Source organism: Ricinus communis, chromosome 10, assembly GCF_019578655.1.
Source record: "Ricinus communis isolate WT05 ecotype wild-type chromosome 10, ASM1957865v1, whole genome shotgun sequence".
In the NCBI taxonomy this organism is placed as follows: domain Eukaryota; kingdom Viridiplantae; phylum Streptophyta; class Magnoliopsida; order Malpighiales; family Euphorbiaceae; genus Ricinus; species Ricinus communis.
Window position 1 is genome coordinate 24,637,794 of NC_063265.1, and position 22,123 is coordinate 24,659,916.

The 22,123-nt window shown below is 34.1% G+C and overlaps 3 protein-coding genes across 3 annotated transcripts; 2 read left to right on the plus strand and 1 right to left on the minus strand.

Moving 5' to 3' along the window:
* The first annotated feature begins 2,805 nt into the window (after positions 1-2,805).
* LOC107261617 lies at positions 2,806-5,024 on the plus strand. Its single transcript, XM_048380384.1, has 4 exons — positions 2,806-2,968; positions 3,121-3,747; positions 3,829-4,238; positions 4,779-5,024. Exons 1-4 carry the CDS (start codon positions 2,806-2,808, stop codon positions 5,022-5,024), a joined length of 1,446 nt encoding a protein of 481 aa, XP_048236341.1.
* Positions 5,025-16,117: 11,093 nt separating this feature from the next.
* Positions 16,118-17,513, plus strand: LOC8289526. The gene is made up of 3 exons (XM_002523632.4): positions 16,118-16,745; positions 16,832-16,979; positions 17,065-17,513. Exons 1-3 carry the CDS (start codon positions 16,359-16,361, stop codon positions 17,289-17,291), a joined length of 762 nt encoding a protein of 253 aa, XP_002523678.1. The 5' UTR covers positions 16,118-16,358; the 3' UTR covers positions 17,292-17,513.
* On the minus strand, positions 17,472-21,910 carry LOC8289527 (probable aquaporin SIP2-1). Its single transcript, XM_002523633.4, has 3 exons — positions 21,364-21,910; positions 17,955-18,215; positions 17,472-17,849 (listed from the first exon to the last, which is right to left on the minus strand). Exons 1-3 carry the CDS (start codon positions 21,655-21,657, stop codon positions 17,682-17,684), a joined length of 723 nt encoding a protein of 240 aa, XP_002523679.2. The 5' UTR covers positions 21,658-21,910; the 3' UTR covers positions 17,472-17,681.
* Positions 21,911-22,123: the final 213 nt, after the last annotated feature.

Here is a 22,123-nt window from a genome sequence, read left to right on the forward strand (position 1 = left end):
AACTACAAGAGCCTTATTATTTCAAATGAATGTTTCAAGACACTTTTGGGTTGATGCAGTTTTAACGACGTGTTTTCTAGTTAATTGCATACCTTCAACTGTTCTTAATGGTGAGACTCCCTATCATACCCTTTTCCCAACTAAGTCAGTGTTTTCTATTGAACATAGGATATTTGATCGTACTTGCTTTGTTCATGATGTTCGCCCTCCAACCACGAAACTTGATTCTAAATCTTTAAAGTGCATCTTTCTTGGCTATTCTCGTATTTAAAAAGGTTATATGATAGGAAATCCTTAGCTACCATACATCCCAATAATTAACAAGTTATAATATATATGGAATGCAAGAAAACACCCTCCAATCAAGGAAATTCTAAGACCACAAGGATTCCTTAAAAGAAGTTTATGAAACTAATTTCAATTGTTATTGATTAACAATGAAATTAGCATTTGAATCCAATCCCAATGGCACAAACCAAAAAGATTTGATAAGTAAAGAATCAAAATAAGATTTCTTAGTTAGAGAACACCACAAACTAAAAGAAGTTTGATAAATTCAAAGTTCATACAAGAACTTAAGCAAAAACACTCACAAGTGTAATGTAATATATCAATCATCAAAAGTTGATTATAAATGGAGCTGAGCTTGGTATTTATAGCCAAAACTAGATGTAGAGAAACCCTAGACATGTCTAAACACCTCACATAACTCCCTACTAACACATAATTAAAAATATAGTTTTTAGAGACTTAATTCCCACATTTGTAACTCCTAAATTATAACTCTCACACTTAAACATAAGTTATAAAAGGAAAAACTTGGTCAAAAATTAAAAATAAACTAAATTATACCTGATAACAACTTAATAAAATGTGTATTAGCCTTATATAGACTAATCCATTATTATTGAATCTTGAGCAAAGCAATACAATAGGGACACGACTTTAAGCACAACTATGTTGTATCCACGCTTCCTTTTGATTTGAAGACCAGTAGCTGACATGGCTTTAAACACTACCATGTTGCATCCCACGCTTCCTTCTGATTTAAAGACTAGTAAGTGACACGGCTTTAAGCATGGCCATGTTGTATCCCACGCTTCCTTCTCTTTAAAGGGCAGTAGGTGACACAGCTTGAAGTACACCCATGCTTCATCCCATGCTTCTTTCTTTTCGGAATACATTGAAGACTTGAATTCTAAGGCCTTTGGTTTGGTTTTGATTAGTCCATATGCCCTCTATGAAGCTTAACAAAGCTTCTTGCATCCTCTTGGTCTTAGATCTTGTCAATGTGATAAAATCAAGGCTGATCCTTCACCACCAAGCAAGCCACGAATGGATCCATTGAAGTATAAGGGTCCAATCACACGAGCTAGAAGCAAGAGATTCAAGGCTGCCTTGTGTTCTTTCATGGTCCACGTGATAGACAAGATGCATTCAAGAAGCAAGGTTAGCGAGTTGGACTTAGAAGATCAAGATTCAACTTTGATTAATTGTATTTCATTCATGGATTAAAGCCTAACGTGAAGACATGAAGATCATATTTGATTTATGTTGAATTCAAGCCCAAACGTAAAGCCCAAGTCCAAGGTTGAATATTCAAAGTCAAAATCCAAGTCAAAATAGGAGTTTTCTTTTAACAAGTCCAAGTCAAAATAGGAATTTGCTACTCTTTTACTTCAAGTTTTGTTTATTTAGGAGTCTTGGCCGCATAGGATTAGGATTATTTTGTTTTAAACTCTATAAATAGAGCTATGTAATTCAGCAAAAGCATAAATCTTTGATTGAATAGAAAACCATATTTTTGCTTGAAGAGATTCTTTGAGTGTTCTTGAGATTAAAGATTATTGTTTAGGTTTTGATTTTACTTCTACCTTAATTTAATTCTATTAACTTGTTAGTTTCTGGGATTAATTAAGTTCATCTCATTATAGCTATTGATCTTATTTCTTTATAAATAAGGGTGATAGTTTCATAAATAACTTTTGGCGAACCTTATAAGTATTGATCTTGGCATGTAATCTTCTCTTCCATAGAAGGTTTACATGATTTTTGGTATCAGAGCTAGCTTACAAGGTTTGTTTATGTATCCTATTTGTTATCTTCATTGTTCTTCTACTCACATACTCTTTTGTTTTCAGATTTCTCTTCATCTTATTCTCTTTGTCAATTTGTTTGGTTAAAGTCTTCGAGATGTTCTAGATAAATTGGTTTGTGATATCTTTATTTTATTATTTCTTTTCCTTTAGTTTGCTTGATCAAAGTCTTCGAGACGTTTCAATCAAATTAAGCTCTATGTGTTTTGTTCTTGTTTGGTTATAAAAAAAAATTATGTGTGGATCTGAATTATTGATCCAAAGTGAGGCTTAAGAAGAAAAAAGAAAGAGTATAGAAAGCAAGATTTGGAGCTGATTCAAAAAAAAAAAAAGAGATTGACTTGGTCAAGGTCAAAATCCAAAGAAAATCAAGTTTGAAGATATCACATAACCTTCTCTTTTCAATTCCTTTTCCTATTCTACTTTTCCTTAATTGTTTCCTATTTGGTTTCTTATATTCCTCTTTATCATTTTGTTATTCATTATTTCCTCTACTTTCATTCTTATTCTTAGTTCGTTATGTTATTCTCATTTTCCTCTAATTCATCTTTAGCTTAATTAATTTCTATTCTAGCTTGTTAATTGTGTTTTATTAAGTTGGCTGTGATTTTAACTTTTACAATTTGAGTTAATTTTGAAGGGCACAAAGACAAACTCTTTCTTTGATTGAGTGCAAACACGTGAGGGAGAAACCAATCTTATTGAAACCATGTCTAATCAGTCTTCTTCCAAAGATTCCGATCACGAAATTCCAGATATGAGAGCATTCATGGAGGCTATAAACTCCAAACTTGAACGACAAAGGCTTGATAACGAAAATAGGTATGCTGAAATGATGGATGAACTAATAAAAATCAAATTTGAATCGAGAGGTAGGAGCTTTTGAGATGAGGAAAGTATGTCTAGAGCAAGAAGAGGAACGTGGAGAGATGAAGAAGAATGGGGAGATAGAACCGAAACTCACTATGGGAGAAATAAGGTAGATTCAAACTTGGGTAGTATTAAGCTTACAATTCCTTCCAAGGTAAGAGTGATCCCGAGTTGTATCTAGAGTGGGAAAAGAAGGTTGAGAGAGTATTTGAATGCCATTACTATAGTAAGGAGAAGAAAGTGAAACTGGCCGTAGTTGAATTCATCTATTATGCTGCAATTTGGTGGGATCAACTAGTGAGTAATAGGCGTAGGAATGGTGAGGGGAAGATCCAAACATGGGCTGAAGTGAAACGAATAATGAGAGAACGCTTTGTTCCTTCTCATTACTATAGAGAATTGTACAATAAGCTACAAAGTTTGGTACAAGGGGGAAAGAGCATAGAGGAGTATTATCAAGAGATGGAGATTGCTTTGATTAGGGCCAATATAGATGAGGATAGGGAGGCTACTATGGCTCAATTTTTGCATGGTCTTAACAAAGATATTGTTAATCTTGTTGAATTGCAGCATTATGTAGAGATGGAGGACATGCTACATATGGAAATCAAGATAGAGCGGCAATTGAAGCAAAAGAGCAAGAACTCCTCTTCAACAAATTCTAATTGGAAATCCAATTGGAAATGTACAAATTCTGCCCAAAACAAAGGAAAGGAAGTGTCTAAAGATAATAAAGCCGAAACAAAGGGGGATCAAAGCAATAAAAGTCGAACTCAAGAAGGCAAGCCCAAAAAGATCCAATGCTTCAAATGCCTAGGCTATGGACATATCTCTTCTTAATGTCCAAACAAATGCACTTTAGCATTAAAAGGAGGCGAATTGGTGTATGCTAGTGAAGAAGAAAGTGGAGCTGAAAGTGATGAAGATTCAATGCCCGAATTGAAAGATTGCTATTCCGATGATGAAGCTAAGCAAGAGGGGCATTCAGGTGAGCTATTTAGAGTCACCATTAGATTCTTGAACGTGCAACAAGGGGCTGATGAGAGAGAACATCTTCCATACACGTTGTTTGGTAAGAAAACTCCTTGTGTTTTAATTATTGATAGTGGTAGTTGCACTAACGTTTCTAGCACAATGATGGTGGATCGATTGAAACTTCCAACAACCAAACATCCAAAACCATATACTCTTCAATGGTTGAATGATTCGGGAGGTATCAAGGTTACAAAGCAAGTTAGGGTGTTATTTGGTGTGCAAAAGTTCCAGGATGAAGTATTATGTGATGTGATCTCAATGCAAGCTTGTCATCTACTTTTGGGAAGACCATGGTTGTTTGATAGAGATGTCATCTATAAGGGGAATTCAAATTACTATTGTCTTACACTTCACAACAAACTTTATACTCTTACACCTTTAAGTCCAAAGATTATTAATGAAGACCAACGTACAATGAGACTTAAAGTTGCTGCTTATGAAAAAGAAAAAGAAGAGAGAGAGAGAGAGTGCACGTGAAAAAGAAAAGGTGCATAAGCAAAAGGAGAGCTGTGTGGAAAACCATGAGGGGTGTGAGAAAAGAGAGGAAAAAGGAGAGAAGAGAGTTTGCACAAAAAGAAAATATTGAGTTGTGAGGTGCAAGAAAAAGGTGAGTTGAGTGCAAAAGAGAGAAAAGTGAGCTATGTGGCAAGAGAGAGAGATGTGAGAAAAGCTTTAATGTCACAAAAACAAATACTTATGCTTGTTTACAAAGAAAGTTTTCTAACCACTAACGATCTTAATGTTTCTTTGCCTTCAAGTTTCAAGTCTCTTTTACAGGAGTTTGAGGACGTGTTTCCCGACGAAATTCCAAGTGGATTACCACCCATTCGTGGAATTGAGCACCAAATTGACTTTGTACCTGGTTCTACCATACCCAATGGGCTGGCATATAGAGCAAATCCTGAGAAAACCAAAGAACTACAACGCCAAGTGGAAGAACTTCTTAATAAAGGTTATGTTAGGAAAAGTTTAAGTCCATGTGTTGTTCCTGTTATACTTGTTCCTAAGAAAGATGGTTCTTAGCGCATGTGTGTAGATTGTCGTGCAATTAACAAAATAACCATTAAATATCGTCATCCTATACCTAAGTTAGATGATATGCTTGATGAGTTGCATGGGCTGTTGTGTTCACTAAGAATGATCTAAAAAGTGGTTATCATCAAATTAAAATGAAAGAGGGTGATGAATGGAAAACAGCATTCAAAACTAAATTTGGTTTACGAGTGGTTAGTCATGTCGTTTGGTTTAACTAATGCACCTAGTACATTTATGAGATTAATGAATCATGTTTTGTGTGCTTAAATAGGCAGGTTTGTGGTTGTCTATTTTGATGATATACTTATTTATAGCAGGTCTTATGATGAACATGTAAAGCACGTGCGTTTAGTTCTTGAAACTTTATGCAAATAAGTTATGTTTACTAACCTCAAGAAGTGCGATTTTTGCACAAACAAACTTGTTTTTCTTGGTTTTGTTGTTAGTGCAAAAGGAATTGAGGTTGATGAAGAAAAAGTGAAGGCAATCAAAGAGTGGCCGATTCCCACAAATGCAAGTGAAGTTCAAAGTTTTCATGGACTAGCAAGCTTCTATAGGCGTTTTGTGAAAGATTTCAGTACCATTGTCGCACCATTGAATGAATTAGTGAAGAAATATATGAAGTTTAATTGGGGAAAAGCACAACAATCGGTGTTTGACTTGCTCAAACAAAAACTTACTTCTTCTCCTATTCTATCTCTTCCTAATTTTGATAAAACTTTTGAGATTGATTGTGATGCTTCTGGTATAGGTATTGGAGCTGTTCTAATGCAAGATGGAAAGCCAATAGCATATTTTAGCGAAACATTGAATGGAGCAAGCCTGAAGTATCCAACTTATGACAAGGAACTCTATGCACTTGTTAGAGCTTTAGAAGTATGGCAACATTACTTGCTACCCAAAGAGTTCGTGATCCACACCGATCATGAATCCTTGAAGTACTTAAAGGGTCAAAACAAGTTGAATAGAAGACATGCTAAATGGAGTGAGTTCATTGAAGCATTCCCTTATGTCATCAAGTACAAGCAAGGTAAAGATAACATAATGGTTGATGCTTTATCTAGAAGGTATCTTTAATTACTGTTTTAGATGCCAAATTACTAGGTTTTGAACAAATAAAAAACTTATATCATGATGATAGTAATTTCGGTCAAGTGTATAAGGCATGTGAACAAGGTGCTTTTGATAATTATTATAGGCATGATGGTTTTCTTTTCTTTGAAAAATGTTTATGCATTCCTTCTTGTTCTATGCGTAATTTACTTATGAAAGAAGCACATGAGGGTGGTTTGATGGGACACTTTGGTGTTCAAAAAACTTTAGATGTATAGCATGATCACTTTTATTGGCCTTGCATGAAAAAGGATGTTATGCGATTTTGTGCAAATTGTATTGTGTGCAAACATGCTAAGTCTAAGCTTCAACCACATGGTTTGTATATGCCTTTCCCTATACCTAGTTCACCTTGGGTTGATATTTCTATGGATTTTGTACTTGGATTACCTAGAACTAGGCATGGGCATGATAGCATATTTGTTGTTGTTGATAGGTTTTCAAAGATGGCACATTTTATAGCTTGTAAGAAAACTAATGATGCACAACATATTGCTGACCTATTCTTTAGAGAGGTAGTGCGTTTACATGGTATGCCACGCACCATAGTTAGTGATAGGGATGCTAAGTTTTTGAGCTACTTTTGGAAGACTTTATAGGGTAAGTTAGGTACACGCTTGTTATTTTCAACACCTTGTCACCCACAAACCGATGGTCAAACTGAAGTAGTAAATAGAACACTATCATAACTACTACACACCATGGTCAAACGTAATATTAAGTGTTGGGAAGATTGCTTGCCGCATATAGAATTTGCTTATAATAGAACCATGCATTCTTCAACTAAATTCTGCCCTTTTGAGATTGTCTATAGGTTTGTACCTTTGAGTCCTTTAGATTTGATTGCTTTACCTTTAAAGGAACAAACTAACCTTGATGGCAAGAAAAAAGGCTGAATATGTGTTTAAATTGCATGAACAGGTTCGAGCCAATCTAGAGCGCAAGAATAAAGCAAATGCTAAACACGCCAACAAAGGAAGAGGTGATCTTTGAACCCGGAGATTGGGTGTGGATATACATGTGCAAAGAAAGATTCCCAAACCAAAGAAAAAGCAAGTTGATGCTAAGGGGAGATGAACCTTTTCAAGTATTGGAACGCATCAACAATAATGCTTACAAGATTGACTTGCCCGGTGAGTATGGAGTTAGTGCTACATTCAATGTTGCTGATTTATCTCCATTTTCTTTTGATGAAGGTCTTGATTCAAGGATGAATCCTTTCGAGGAGGGAGGGGATGATCCTTCACCACCAAGCAAGCCACGAATGGGTCCATTGAAGTATGAGGGTCCAATCACACGAGCTAGAAGCAAGAGATTAAAGGCTGCCTTGTGTTCTTTCATGGTCCACGTGATAGACAAGATGCATTTAAGAAGCAAGGTTAGCGAGTTGGACTTAAAAGATCAAGATTCAACTTTGATTAATTATATTTCATTCATGGATTAAAGCCCAGCGTGAAGACATGAAGATCATATCTGATTTATGTTGAATTCAAGCCCAAACGTAAAGCCCAAGTCCAAGGTTGAATATTCAAAGTCAAAATCCAAGTCAAAATGGGAGTTTTCTTTTAACAAGTCCAAGTCAAAATAGGAGTTTGCTACTCTTTTACTTCAAGTTTTGTTTATTTAGGAGTCTTGGCCGCATATCCTAGTCCTTCTAGGATTAGGATTATTTTGTTTTAAACTCTATAAATAGAGCTATGTAATTCAGTAAAAGCATAAATCTTTGATTGAATAGAAAACCATGTTTTTGCTTAAAGAGTTTCTTTGAGTGTTCTTGAGATTAAAGCTTATTGTTTAGGTTTTGATTTCACTTCTATCTTAATTTAATTCTATTAACTTGTTAGTTTCTAGGGTTAATTAAGTTCATCTCATTATAGATATTGATTTTATTTCTTTATAAATAAGGGTGATAGTTCCGCAAATAACTTTTAGCAAACCTTATAAGTATTGATCTTGGCGTGTAATTTTCTCTTCCATAGAAGGTTTACATCATAATGGATCTTGAAGATCAAAAGAATCTTTAGTTGAATTAACCATTTTTACATCATTCCCTCTCTCCTCAAAAGGATTTTTCCTCGAATCAATCTCATTGTTAATCTCATTGTCAATCTCATTGTCATCTTTGTAACCTATATCAAGGAAAAAAAAGATCAAATACATTGAAAGTTGCACTTACATTACCATACTCACTTGGTAGGTCAAGCTTGTAGGTATTGTCATTGATTCTTTTAAGGACTTGGAATGGTCCATCTCCTCTTAGCATTAGCTTTGATTTCCTTTGGCTTGGAATCTCTCCTCCTCAAGTGTACCCAAACCCAATCACTCAGTTCAAATACTACTTATTTCCTTCCTTTGTTGTGTTGCCTTTCATATTGAAGAGTCTTCTTCTCTATTTGGGCCTTCATTTTTTCATATAAGCTCTTAAAAAATCAGCCTTTTATTTGCCTTTCAAGTTAGCTTTCTCAATTGGTAATGGCATCAAATTCATAGGAGTCAATAGATTAAATGCATAGACAACTTCAAATGGTATTTGATTTGTTAAGCCATGTACACTTCTATTTTAGGCAAACTCCACATGTGGCAAGAATTTTTCCCAATTCTTCATGTTCCTTTGAATTATAGCTTTCAATAATTATGAAAGAATCCTTAACCACCTCTATTTTTCATCCATTTGTGGATGATAAATTGTTGAGAATAGAAGCTTTATTTTCAACTTGTTTCAAAGTATCTTTCAAAAGTGGCTAAGAAATTTGACATCTCTATCACTTACTATTGTCCTTGGAGTCCCATGTCGTCTCACAATTTACTTGGAGAATAGCCTCGCAACATGTGTTGCATCATCTGTCTTGTGACAAAGTATGGAATGAGCCATTTTGCTAAAGTTGTCCATAACAACAAAGATGAAATCTTTTCGCCCCTTTTGAGCTAGGTAATCCTAACATAGAGTCCATATAAATGTCTACCCAAGATTCAGAGGAATAGGAAGAGGTGTATACAACTCATGAGGCATCATTCTTGATTTAGATTGTTTATGCATCTCTTACACACTTTTGCAATATCTTTTCTCATGTGTGGCCAAAAGATGCTCATTCAACACGTCTAATTACTCACACCAAAATTCTCCATTAAACCCCCACCATGTACCTCCTTCACAAGCAACTCTCTCAAAGAAGATTGGGGCACACATAACTTATTTTTGTTAAAAAGAAATCCATCTAGCCTATAAAACTTGTTAAAACCTCCCTTTTCACATGCCCCATACACATTGCAAACTAAAGGTCAGAAATATATAAGTCTTTAATATATTTAAAATCTAATAACTTTGCATCAAGAGTAGAAATTAAGGTATACCTTCTTGGCAAAGCATCAGCTACCACATTCTCCTTACCATGCTTGTATTGGATGATGTAAGGAAATGACTCTATGAAGTCCATCCATTTAGTATGCTTCTACTAAGCTTCCCTTATCCTTTGAGATACTTCAAGGACTCATGATAGGTGTGGATCACAAATTTCTTATACTAAAGATAGTATTGCCAATGTTCTTATACCTTTACCAATGCATAAAACTCCTTCCAATATGTTGGATAATTTAAACTAGCTCCACTAAGCTTCTTAATAAAGAATGCAATTGGTCTTTCTTCTTGCATTAGGAATCCTCCAATACCTATTCCACTTGCATCACACTTAACTTTAAAGGTTTTAGCAAAATTAGGCAAAGCAAGCAAAGGTCCCGAACTTAATCTATCCTTTAACAAGTTAAAAGCAACATCTTAATCTTTTCCCCACTTAAAACCCACATTCTTTTTATTGCATTTAGTTATAGGTGCAACGATTATAGAAAAATCCTTAATGAATTTCCTATAAAAGCTAGTAAGACCATGAAAACTTTAACATCATGCATACTAGTAGGTTTCAGCCATTCCTTAATTACTTTTACTTTTCTTTGATCAACATAAATTCTTTGTCATTAACAATATATCTAAGAAAAAGTAATTTCATTAATGCAAAAAGTGCACTTCTTAAGATTAGTATACAAGGTCTCTTCTTTCAGCACATCAAAATAGCCTTTAAATGTGTTACATGCTCATCTATAGATTTGCTATAAATAAGAATATCATCAAAATAAACCACCACAAACTTTCCAATGAAAGAATGCAAAACATGATTCTTTAGTCTCATAAAAAGTGTTTAGTGCATTAGTTAAGTAAAATGGCATTGCTAACCACTCATATAAACCTTATTTTATTTTGAAAGCGGTTTTCCATTCACCACCCTCATGCATTGTGATTTGATAATAACCATATTTAAGATCAATTTTAGAAAACACACAAGAACCATGTAATTCATCCAACATATCATCTAGCCTAGGTATAGGACGGCGATACTTTACTGTTATCTTGTTGATGGCACGACAAGCAATACACATCCTCCATGTTCCATCTTTCTTAGGCACTAGAATCACACGAACTGCACATAGACTCATGCTTTATCTCAAATATCCTTTATCCATAAACTCACTCACTTGCCTTTGGATTTCTTTTATCTCCTCGGGGTTGCATCTATAGGCTATCCTATTTGAAATACTTTCACTCAGAATGAAGTCAATTCGGTCCTCAGTACCATGAATGGGTGGTAATCCTTTAGGAACATCTTCGGTTTAGAGGTCTCCATATTCCTACAAAAGCTAAAAAACACACTAGGCAAATCTTGGTTAAGATCATTAGTCATAATCAAAACATCCTTGTACATGAGCACAAGTATTGGTTGCCTCAAGGTTAGTGTTTTCCTCACATCACTTGGCTTTGCATATATGCTCATTTTTCTTTCACTCTTTTCTCCCTTGTTTTCTCACCTTGTGTTTCTCCTTACACTCACTTTTACCATTCAACTCAACTTTTTTAATTTTGTCTCTCTCTTGCTCTCTACCCAAAGTTTTCCCATTTGAATATTCAAGCTCTTCATATTATTGTTTTATCCTCATTTGATCATCATAAATGACTTGGGAGGTAAAGGTTAAAGATTGAACTTTTGTCTATCCATCATCAAAGAGTACCTATTCTATAAACCATCATATAAAACATTGCCTATCATATTGCCAAGGTCTTTCCAACAAAACATGACCGGCATACATGGGAACCACATCATACAATATCTCATCCTTATATCTACCAATTGAAAAAGAAATCAATACTTGCTTATGACCTTCATAACACCACTATCATTCAACCATTGCAATTTGTAAGGCTTTGGGCTTAATAGTAGCCAAATTCAATTTTTCAACAAGCAAAGTACTAACTACATTAGTACAACTACCATTATCCACAATCATATTACACAACTTATTAGCAATCAAACAATGAGTATGAAATAAATTTTCACATTGCTCCTCATGTTCATCATTTTTCACTTACAAATTAAGTGTGTGTTTTACTACCAAAACATCCTCTTTAGTATATTCAACATCACTAACATCCTCTAAAGGCAGTATCTCATCAACATCCACTTTGGACTTAGCAAATTTAGCATTCTCTTTACTCCAATTAAAAGAATGAGAACTCACACTAAGTTTAAGATCAAGCTTGTACCTTTTCGCTTGAGTTGCTTTTCTCTTCTAGGCTAATCTTGAATCCTTGTAATTGACTTATCATGCTTCTCCAAATGGTCTCTAACTTCACCCATCATTTTGAATATTAGTTCAAATTATTGTTGCATAGCTAGAATCATAAGGTCATTTAAAGAAAGACTTGTATCATTATCTTTAGACATGTTAAAATATGAAAATAATACATAAGAACATAAACAAAATGCTCTCAAGTGTTTACAACCAATTGGCTTTTCACGATGCTAGTCTCATCACTCTCGCCTTTTTCCTCTCTTGCTTTTGCTTTGGGTCTTCAAATGAACTAAGTACCTTAAAACAAACCAATTTTAGTTGAAAGTAATTCAATAGAATGAAATAGGGCTGGTCTAGATTGAAATGTAGGTAAGCCAATTTAAAAGTACTTTAACATAAAGAATAATAATCAAGTTTTGAATTTAAGGTCCCTTTAATCTAAAAATAAAAAGAACTTTGTTTCCACACTTTTGTAATTCTAGAATTTTTTTTCTTTTTTTAAATTTTGAATTTTTTTTCTTTCTTTTTCTTATAACAAAATGTAGAATTTAAATAAAACAAAAGAGATTCAACATAATGAAGGGACAACTTTGAAACATAAAGAATTATGGCACACAATGAAAAAGAACAATAGAAGATAAAGAATTAGAAAATAAAATACATAAACACAAAGGATAAGCAAAGCTCAATTGAAGTAAGTTGTGATACCAAATGATAGGAAATCACCTCCTTAGCAACCATACATCCCAATAACTAACAAGTTATGATATATATAGAATGTAAGAAAACACCATCCAATCAAGATAATTCCAAAATCCCAAGGATCCCTCAAAAAAAGTTTATGAAACTACTTTCAATTGTTATTGATTGACAATAAAATTAGCACTTGAATCCAATCTCAACATCATAAACCAAAAATATTTTATAAGTAAAGAATCAAAAAATAAGATTTTTTAGTTAGAGAATGCCTCAAACTAAAAGAAGTTTGATAAATTCAAAGTCCATACAAGAACTTAAGCAAAAATACTTACAAGTATAATGTAATATATCAATCATAAAAAGTTGATTAAAAATGGAGCTTAGCTTGGTATTTATAGCCAAAGCTAGACTTAAAGAAACTCTAGACATGTCTAATCACCTCACATTACTTTCCACTAACACTTAAAAATATAGTTGTTGGAGACTTAACTCTCACATTTATAACTTCTAAATAATAACTCTCACATTTAGACATAAGTTATAAATAGAAAAACTTGGTCAAAACTTAAAAATAAACTAAATTATACCTATTAACGCTTAATAAAGAGTGTACTAGCCTTATATAGAATAATCTACTGTTATTGAATCTTGAGCAAAGCAATGCAATAGAGACACAGCTTTAAGCACGACCATATTGCATCTTATGCTTCCTTTTGATTTGAAGACCAGTAGGTGACATGGCTTTAAGCATGACCATACTGCATCCCAATCTTCTTTCTAATTTGAAGACCAGTAGGTGACACGGCTTTAAGCACGGCCATGTTGTATCCCATGCTTCTTTCTCTTGAAAGGGTAGTAGGTAACACGGCTTAAAGCATGCCCATGTTTCATCCTATGCTTCCTTCTTTTTGGAATATATTGAAGACTTGACTTCCAAGGCTGTTGGTTTGGTTTTGATTAGTCCATATGCCCTCCATGAAGCTTAACAAAGCTTCTTGCATTCTCTTGGTCTTAGATCTTATCAATGGACCTTGAAGATCAAAAAAATCTTTAGTTGAATCAATCATGTTTGCATCATTACAGATATTATTGTCCTAATATTAATAGGTATTTAATATCAATTAACATTACTTTTCTAGAGGATACAACATTTTGTCCATCTTCTACATTACCAAGTTAGAGGCAGAATGGTGATGATGTGCTGGTATATACTATTGTGTCTCCTATTTCTGTTTTAGATGTTTCTGCTCCTACTCATCCACCGATCACTCATGTCTATTTTAGATGACAAAATCCTCCTTATGCATTTCCTGAACCAAATCCTTTGCCATCAGATCCCGTGTCAAGTGATGATCTCACAATTGCCCTTTGCAAAGGTAAACGCCAATGTACTTACCTTATTTCCTCCTTTGTGTCTTACAATCATGTTTACTAACTACATGTTCTTTCATTGCATCTCCTAACTTTGTTTCTATTCTTAAGACTGTTGAAAAAGCCTCATCCCATCCTAACTGGTGTAATGCTATAATGGAGGAGATGGATGCTTTAGATGATAATGGTAGTTGGAATTTAGTAGATTTACCTGTAGGGAAGAAGGCCACTAGGTGTAAGCGGGTTTTTGCAGTTAAAGTAAATCTCGATGGTTCAGTTGCTCATTTAAAAGCTCATCTTGTAGCAAAAGGATATGGTTAAATTTAAGAAAATTGATTATTCTGACATTTTTTCTCTTATTGCTAAGTTAATTTTTATCAAATTATTCATATCTATGGCAGTCATTCATAATTAGCCTTTATATCAAATAGATATTAAGAATTCTTTTCTTCATGGAGATTTCTAGGAGGTGTATATGGAGCAACCTCCGAGTTTTGTTGCTCAAAAGAAGTATGGGAAAGTCTTTCATCTTTAAAAACCTTTATATGGCTTGAGACAGAGCCTGTGTGCCTGGTTTGGCAAGTTCAGTCAAGCAGTTAAGAAATTTGGGATGAAGAAAAGCAAATCTGATCATTCTGTCTTCTATAGACAATATGAGGGTGTCATAAACCTACTAGTTGTCTATATGAATGACATTGTCATTATTGTAAATGGTTCTTTAGGTATTTCATCTCCTATATCCTTTCTTGACAGTCAATTTCACAAAAAGATTTAGGGATATTAAAATACTTTTTAGGTGTCGAGTAGTAAGAAGTAAAAAATGGAATTTTATTATCTCAAAGTAAATATGTGCTTGAATTGCTATTTAAGATAGGTAAGTTGGGTGCTAAACCAAATAGCACTTCAATGATGCCTAATCTATAGCTCACAAAAGATGGTGAATTGTTTGAAGATCCTGTATGATACAAAAGATTAGTTGGAAACTTAAATTACTTAACAGTGACTCAAACATTGCATATTCAGTTATTTTTGTGAGCCAATACATGTCTTCTCCAAGAGCTGATCATTAGAAAGCGGTAGAATAAATTTTATGTTATTTAATAGGAGCTCCTAGCCGTGGAATCTTGTATAGAGATCACGGTCATTCTATGATTGAATATTTGTCAGATGCTGATTGGACAAGATCCAAGGAAGATCGAAGATCTACTTCTTGATATTGTGTCTTTGTTGGAGGATATCTAGTATCATGGAGGAGTAAGGAGTAATATATAGTCGAACGTTCAAGTGCAGAATCGAAATACCGAGCTATGGCACAGCTAGTGTGTGAAATAATATGGATTCATAAAATTTTGTCTGAATTAGGTTTAAGATTTCAGTACCAACCAAGTTGTGGTGTGATAATCAAGCAACTCTTCATATTGCATCAAATCCAGATTCCATGAATGAACTAAGCACAATAAAGTTGATTGTTGTTTTGTTCGTGAGAAGATATAAGGACTCGTTTCCACAAGTTACATGAAGACTGGAGAACAATTAGGAGACATTTTTACAAAAGCTCTAAATGGGGCTCGAATTGATTATTTGTGTAACAAGCTAGACATGATTAATATCTAAATTCCAACTTGAGGGAGTATTACAACCTGTATATAGCTTAATTATAGGAGACTAAATTAGATGTCTAATAGGATTATCCTTCATATAGTTTTCCTATTTAGTTTAGGAGTCTTTATAACATATATATATATATATATATATATCTGTGTGTGTGTGTGTGTGTGACTATTGTTAATAGAATGTGGTGAGTTTTTCCCAATTCTGTGATTTCAGCTATCATACAATTCAAGGCTATTTCAATTATGCATTATCTTTTTACTAATCCTGACATTGATTGAAATGCTGAAGAACTTGGTCAATCTACATTTGCAGGTTGCAAAACAGAAGAGCATACTTTTTCACTTAAAACCTTCATTTTGGAACAAACCTGGATAACATTCTCATAAACTCTTCTATAGTCATTATAAACAAGCTAACTTTAACTCAGTTCTTTAACATTTTTAATGAAGCAACACATATAATCATTCATACTTCTTTAATATCTCATTATAACAAATAAATAAAATATTTTACTAGTATAATGAACTTTATAAAATTCTTTATCGGACTTGAAATCTTACTTAGGTTGAGATATGCAACAATTGTCATGTTAATCTTTGTAGGGGTTTTCAATTTCAAATTTGAATATATATATTTTAGTTGAAATCCCAATAGAGATTGGTGTGTGTAATGAGACTTATTCAAGTGGCAGGCATGCATTAGTGTGTCTTTAACTGTGTTTCATTAGCTTGGGACCACTAACATATTGCAAGTCACAATTACAACAACTTTGGTTTTGCTTGCGGTTTTAGGCTTTTAGCTCAGTCTCCACCACACAAACAAGGAAAAGAAAATCCAAACAAAAGAAATAGATGAATAAGCAATTTCTCCCATGCATTTAGAAACCACATCATCATCACTATATCATCAATGGCACTTAGCCTCAAATTCCTTCCATTATCATCAATGATCTCCACTTCACCTCATAACAAACTATCACTAACCAATTTTCCTTATTCTGCACCTCATCAGCAGCAACCAAAGAGCAGCAGTACTAACCCTTCTCCTCCATCACAACAACTCGCTCCAATTCATACTCTTCGCTTTCGCTTATCATATAGATATCATTACCAAGATGAAGATGAAGATGAAGATGGTTTCAGCTTTAACGAAGCAGTTGCTCTCTTCAACAAAATGGAATACTATAAGTGCCATGACTTTCTTGAAGCTCTATGGATCAAAGCTGAAGACCCTACCAGAACACTTATTCATGGTATTCTGCAATGCGCTGTCGGATTTCATCATCTCTTTAACCAGGTTATATTGGTTTGCTTATAACAGTACATATCTGTCATTCACGGCTATATGTATATATATGTCAAATGAATAACAAAAGCATGCAGAACCATAAAGGAGCAATGATGGAGTTGGGAGAAGGACTGTGTAAGCTTAGGAAGATTGATTTTGAGAGTGGACCTTTTCATCAGTTTGAGCAGGAAATTTCTGCTGTTCTCCAATTTATTTATCAAACTCAGATTGAACTTGCTGCTTGTGAGTATATTTTTATCTTATTTTGTCTTCAGTTTTTAAAATCTCATCAATGCTCTTCTTGTTTAGTTTCTTACAAAATGTGCAGGCAGTGACGATTTATGCGTAGCCATGGATCAAACAGAGAGGTCATACCAGCTTCTTGGGGGTTATGCTGCTGGGCAGCTTTGTTACAGTCTAGAAAATGACCCAGTGGATGATGGTATGAATATTGTATTCTGTCCTCCCAGGCCTTATAACTCTGGTGACCCACCCAGAGTAAAGCTTCCCATCCTGAAGGCTGCAGAAGAACATCTTATGGCTCTTAACACATAATATATACATACATTCTTCACCCCACCTCAATTTTCTTTTTTCTTTTTTCTTTTTTCAGATAAGAGACTAGGCTCCAAATCCATGAATCTCATTTGTAATCATTATGCACTATCTTTCTCTTCTTTTTTCTTTTTTTAGAAATATACTGTCAGATGGGTTTCGAACTCCTTTATCTAAATGTTCTCATTGCAACACATGATATGATTTGCATTAACTTATCAAGCTATGACGTGTACATATCAACACAAAATAATTTGCATTTATTATCAAGCTAAGACTAACAGTGAACTCCTTCACTTGGACTGGACATATACATTTCCCTGCCTTGAATCTTTAAGGTCAGATCATCTAAACAGCGGAGAGAGAGAGAGAGAAATGAAAGGAACTTCTTCAATCTGATTTACCCTTCAAGTTTTCCTTTCTTTCTTGAGTTGTTGGTCGAACTAGCAACTTAAATGTCCACACTGCCAGAAGAGTTGCCTCTACTGGGGCAAGCCAATACACAAGTATATGCTCCTTAGTTATATGATCCCCACGGGCATAAGCCCATCCCATCACCTATAGAATTTATAAGGTTTCAATTCATGTCGCTCCAAAATTCTGACAGCTAAAAAAAAGTATAAGATATTATGCCAAAATTTATGGATGTGGGCAAATACTTACAGAGGCTGGGTTCATAACACCGCCTGTCAGATCAGAGCCAAGTATGTGAAGAGTTAATTTGGAGACGCTTGAGATCCAAGTCTTCATAAAGAAACTCCCAGGAATCTTTCTAGCAAGCCCAAGGGAGATTGTAACAATAGCAAAAGTCAACAATCCTTCTGTCAGTGCCCCTCGGTGGATGTCAACATTGAGGCGTGGCCCAAATCCTATTTCAGGGAAGGTCTGAATGACGAGCTTAACTCCAGTGATGGATCCAATCACCTGGTAAAGAGTAACATGCAAGGGACATATGAACTGTAAAGTAAATTCTCATTCTATAGTCCATAAGATTACATTTCTTATTCATATCTGGAGAGGTAACGATCAACTATTTCCAGAACATGAAAAATGGCAAGGTAAATAGTACGAAACGATCAGATTCTTTCTAAGGACATTTTTGCTTCTATTGTTTCCCTATTCTTAGCTGTTGGTAAATCGCAGATGTTGCCTGAAGAGAACCATAACAGTAAAACACATGCATATGATGGGTCTGATGCAATATCCAAGGCTAAAATCTCATATGATTTTGCCCTTCTAGATATCATCATAAATCTACTATTTGCAAAAAGAAAAGACTTTTCTCCAAACTTAAGTAGAACCTGTTGAGATAAAGACATGAGGACAGCATAGAAGAAAAGGTAGAGTGGGAGAACAGATTAAGAACTAAAAAAAAAGACAGAGAGAGAAAAAAAAATAGAGAAAGTGGGGAAGAAAGCGAAGAAGGGAGTAATATTAAAAGCAGAGGCTATCCTCGAGACACAAGCAGCCATTATTGCCTGATGTGGCAGGCAGAAAAGAGAATTGGGGAAGAGACAAGTCGCAAAGAGCGAGTGCAAAGAGTAAAACACAAAATCATAAATTAGAGGTTTGGAAAAAAGAAAGGAAGATTATCAAAGAGAGAGAAGCATCATATTTATACTAATCAACTATTACCTCCCATACATATAGGTGCATTTCACAGCAAAAGACGCTACTAAGCAAGATATACAACTGATAAACTTTCCCAATCAAAATCAATGATCCTCATTAACTAAATTAAGTATATTTTCAACTAAATCATTTCTATAATACCTAGAAAGTTTTACAAGTTGTCTTAGGCTAGCAATGATTCTCTTCAACCTTCACTAATCCTTGCCTCTTGTCATCTTATTATAGTCATCATTATCTACCACCACCAACAAGATAACAATCTAGAGCATCATCACTGGTATGACTACCATCTCCATCACCGCCCTACCAATAAACTTGATAAATTTTATAGCATTTTAAATTTTAGTTGAACAATATCAAATCAATTTGCATATTTGGATACAATTTTAATACACACTTTTTCAAATGTTTATTAGACAGTCAGTCTCTGCTTCTAAATTTCTTGATATTGAGTATTCAATTTTTACATTTTCTGAGTTTCAGTTGTCAATTTTTACTGTCAGCAGAGAACTCTTTTCTCAATCACAAACTAGTTGATGTTGGCTACATGGATCATTTTCATATGTTAAGAAGAAGCTAATGAATATAACAGAAGCTAAATAATATATTCTGGTTTAAATGCTAATAATTCTCTTTTTTGCCATGATGGCATCGTTTTATGTTTTTCTTTTCCATACTGAAAAGGTAGAGAAGAATAAAGGATAGCAGAGAAAAAGAAAGTTTAAATATGGTCATTTAATTAAGCAGAGAAAAAGAAAGTTCAAATTCATGAGCTTTTTTACAGACATTCAAGGTCAACAAACAAAATATTTCTATGTCAATTAAAATCAGTACTCACATCTAACCATTTTGAAATAAATATAGGAACAATTAGCAAAAATGTAAGGGCAATAATTTTTATTTATCCATATGTTAAAGCTTATCAAAAGCAACAAATCTGGAAAAGGGATAATAAAAAAACAAATAAATCATAAAGTCTTTATCAAACAATTAATCTACCATGTTAAGTAAAGCCCAAGTACATTCTAGAGACACCACAATGAAGAGAAACCGAGACTGCAAACCAATTATGAATGAGCTTTGTTTTCATCTTAGATGCATGTCAGCTTCAGAAACTCCTCCTAGAAGCATGTGCCAGAGATCAAGTAAAAGATTGTTTTGAAAAAATGTTTAGGTAAGCTTAGTCTACTACGTCATCCATAGACTAAATTAATTGCATGGTGACATGTGGCTTCATTTATTAATAGTTGCATTTGAGTCTACCTTAGGATTTCTTGATTGTTTTACGAAATCTGAGAATGGTTTGAAAAGATTTCTACATTTTAAAACTCAATGGCACCTGCAATCATTTCAAAGATCTATTATTGTCCTTAACCCTGCCCCCATGTATATAATTTTAGCCAGCAATAAGTCTAATTTCTCCCGCTACTTGCTCCTTGAATTTCACCTAAGCTTGTATTCTCACTCATTGCAAATGCCTAAAGTAGTAAAGATTTTATTCTTGAAGGATCACTTGAGCCATCAATGTAAATTGCTTTCTATCATGTTTTGTTAGTATGTGGCTCATGCTTGATTGAACATGTTTGACAGTGGACTGTCATAATCTTTAAGTTCAGCAAGGGCTTTGAGACCCAGTTATAGCATAATGAAAATTGACATACGCCAAGTTCAAGGAACATCCAGTAGCAAAGAATGACATGAACACCAAGCAATGAATTCAAAATAACTACAATTATCGTTTTGATTTGCTAAAGGTCCAGCCAAGTTCAACAATGAGCAAGACAGGAACATTTGGAAGCCTCATTTTAATCTCCACCAATCGCAAAGAAGCTTATCAAGGGATCAATATTCCACTTTAAGCACCAAAAGAACACCTAATAGGATCAAGCTTTCCTAATCTGGACTCTATCTATTAACATTGTGGTCAATAATATATACCATTTTTTTTCAGAAAAAATTAAGCATTGTGTGAAATGATCATGAAAGAAAGTGTTCAATTCAATTGAATACCTGCAAAATCATGTCAATTTGTATTTGATATTAGTGCTTTTCAAAATGTTTGTGTTTTTAAGTTGAAAGAATTGTATTTCAAAAAAAAAAAAGTCGAAAGAATTGAATTCTTGCACATATATACTTTCCAAACATATGAGAATTGACCAGATGAAATTTAGTTCAAATGAATTCTTCCATTTTTAGAGTTTACAGACAAGGGGAAAGAGTGGCAAAAAAGAGAAGAATTAAGCTTCAGTGTTGCATATTAAAGTTGTAAAATGATTTCACCGGCATGCCAAAACTCAGAAATATGACATATAATCCGAAACCCAAATCCAAAATTACACTCACAACAAAAAATTTCAGTTATGAACCAAATCATAGATAAAATACAGATCAAATTAATATCATATTTAAAATAAAAGAAAGAAAGAAAGAAGCATCAAACCTGAGCAGGAATTCTAGCTCCAACAGTGAGGAGAAATTGACTAAAATCGCCAGAAATAGCAGAACTAAAAATGGTGAGAGGATTATAAGCAGCTCCCTTTGAGATCTTGCCTAAGAAAGCAAAGAAGAACATGTTAATGATTGAGAGAGTGGATTTTAAGACCTCGCCACTTGGTTCATGTCCCATTCGCAAAACACCATTCACAAACATCTTTATCAGAGCACCTGACCATACCCACATGAAAGCAATCACAAAATCTGATATTATCAAACGACCAGTAACTCCTCCGCCCATTTCTGTTGTTGTTATTTTGATGTTTTTTGCCTCTGATTTATTTTTGTTCTGTTTCTGCTTTATTTCTTCTCTAATTTGGGTTGGCTGTGCATGGGAATTTCCAAGTAAATGGTAGGATCTTCCTCGGTAATTTCCTGTTTGCCTTTCATGATGCTTTGCTTCCCATTCCAACTCCACCAGGAAAGGGAACCAATTTCGTCCACAATTACAACAGCAGTGGTCAAAAATGGCAGGGCTGCAAAATATATTATATCATTATTATTATTGTCAAGTAGCCCATGATAACGTTATAATAAGGGCCAAAAAAAGTTATTGGCTACTTAATAACATGCGATGTGTTTATCTTAATTTGTCCAATTTTCTAAACATTCAAGACGTATTTCCTGGTATGGAAAGAGACATTGAGGAAATTTGCCTCCTAAAACTTAGATAGAGGTAAATATATCCGATTTAAATATTTTTAATA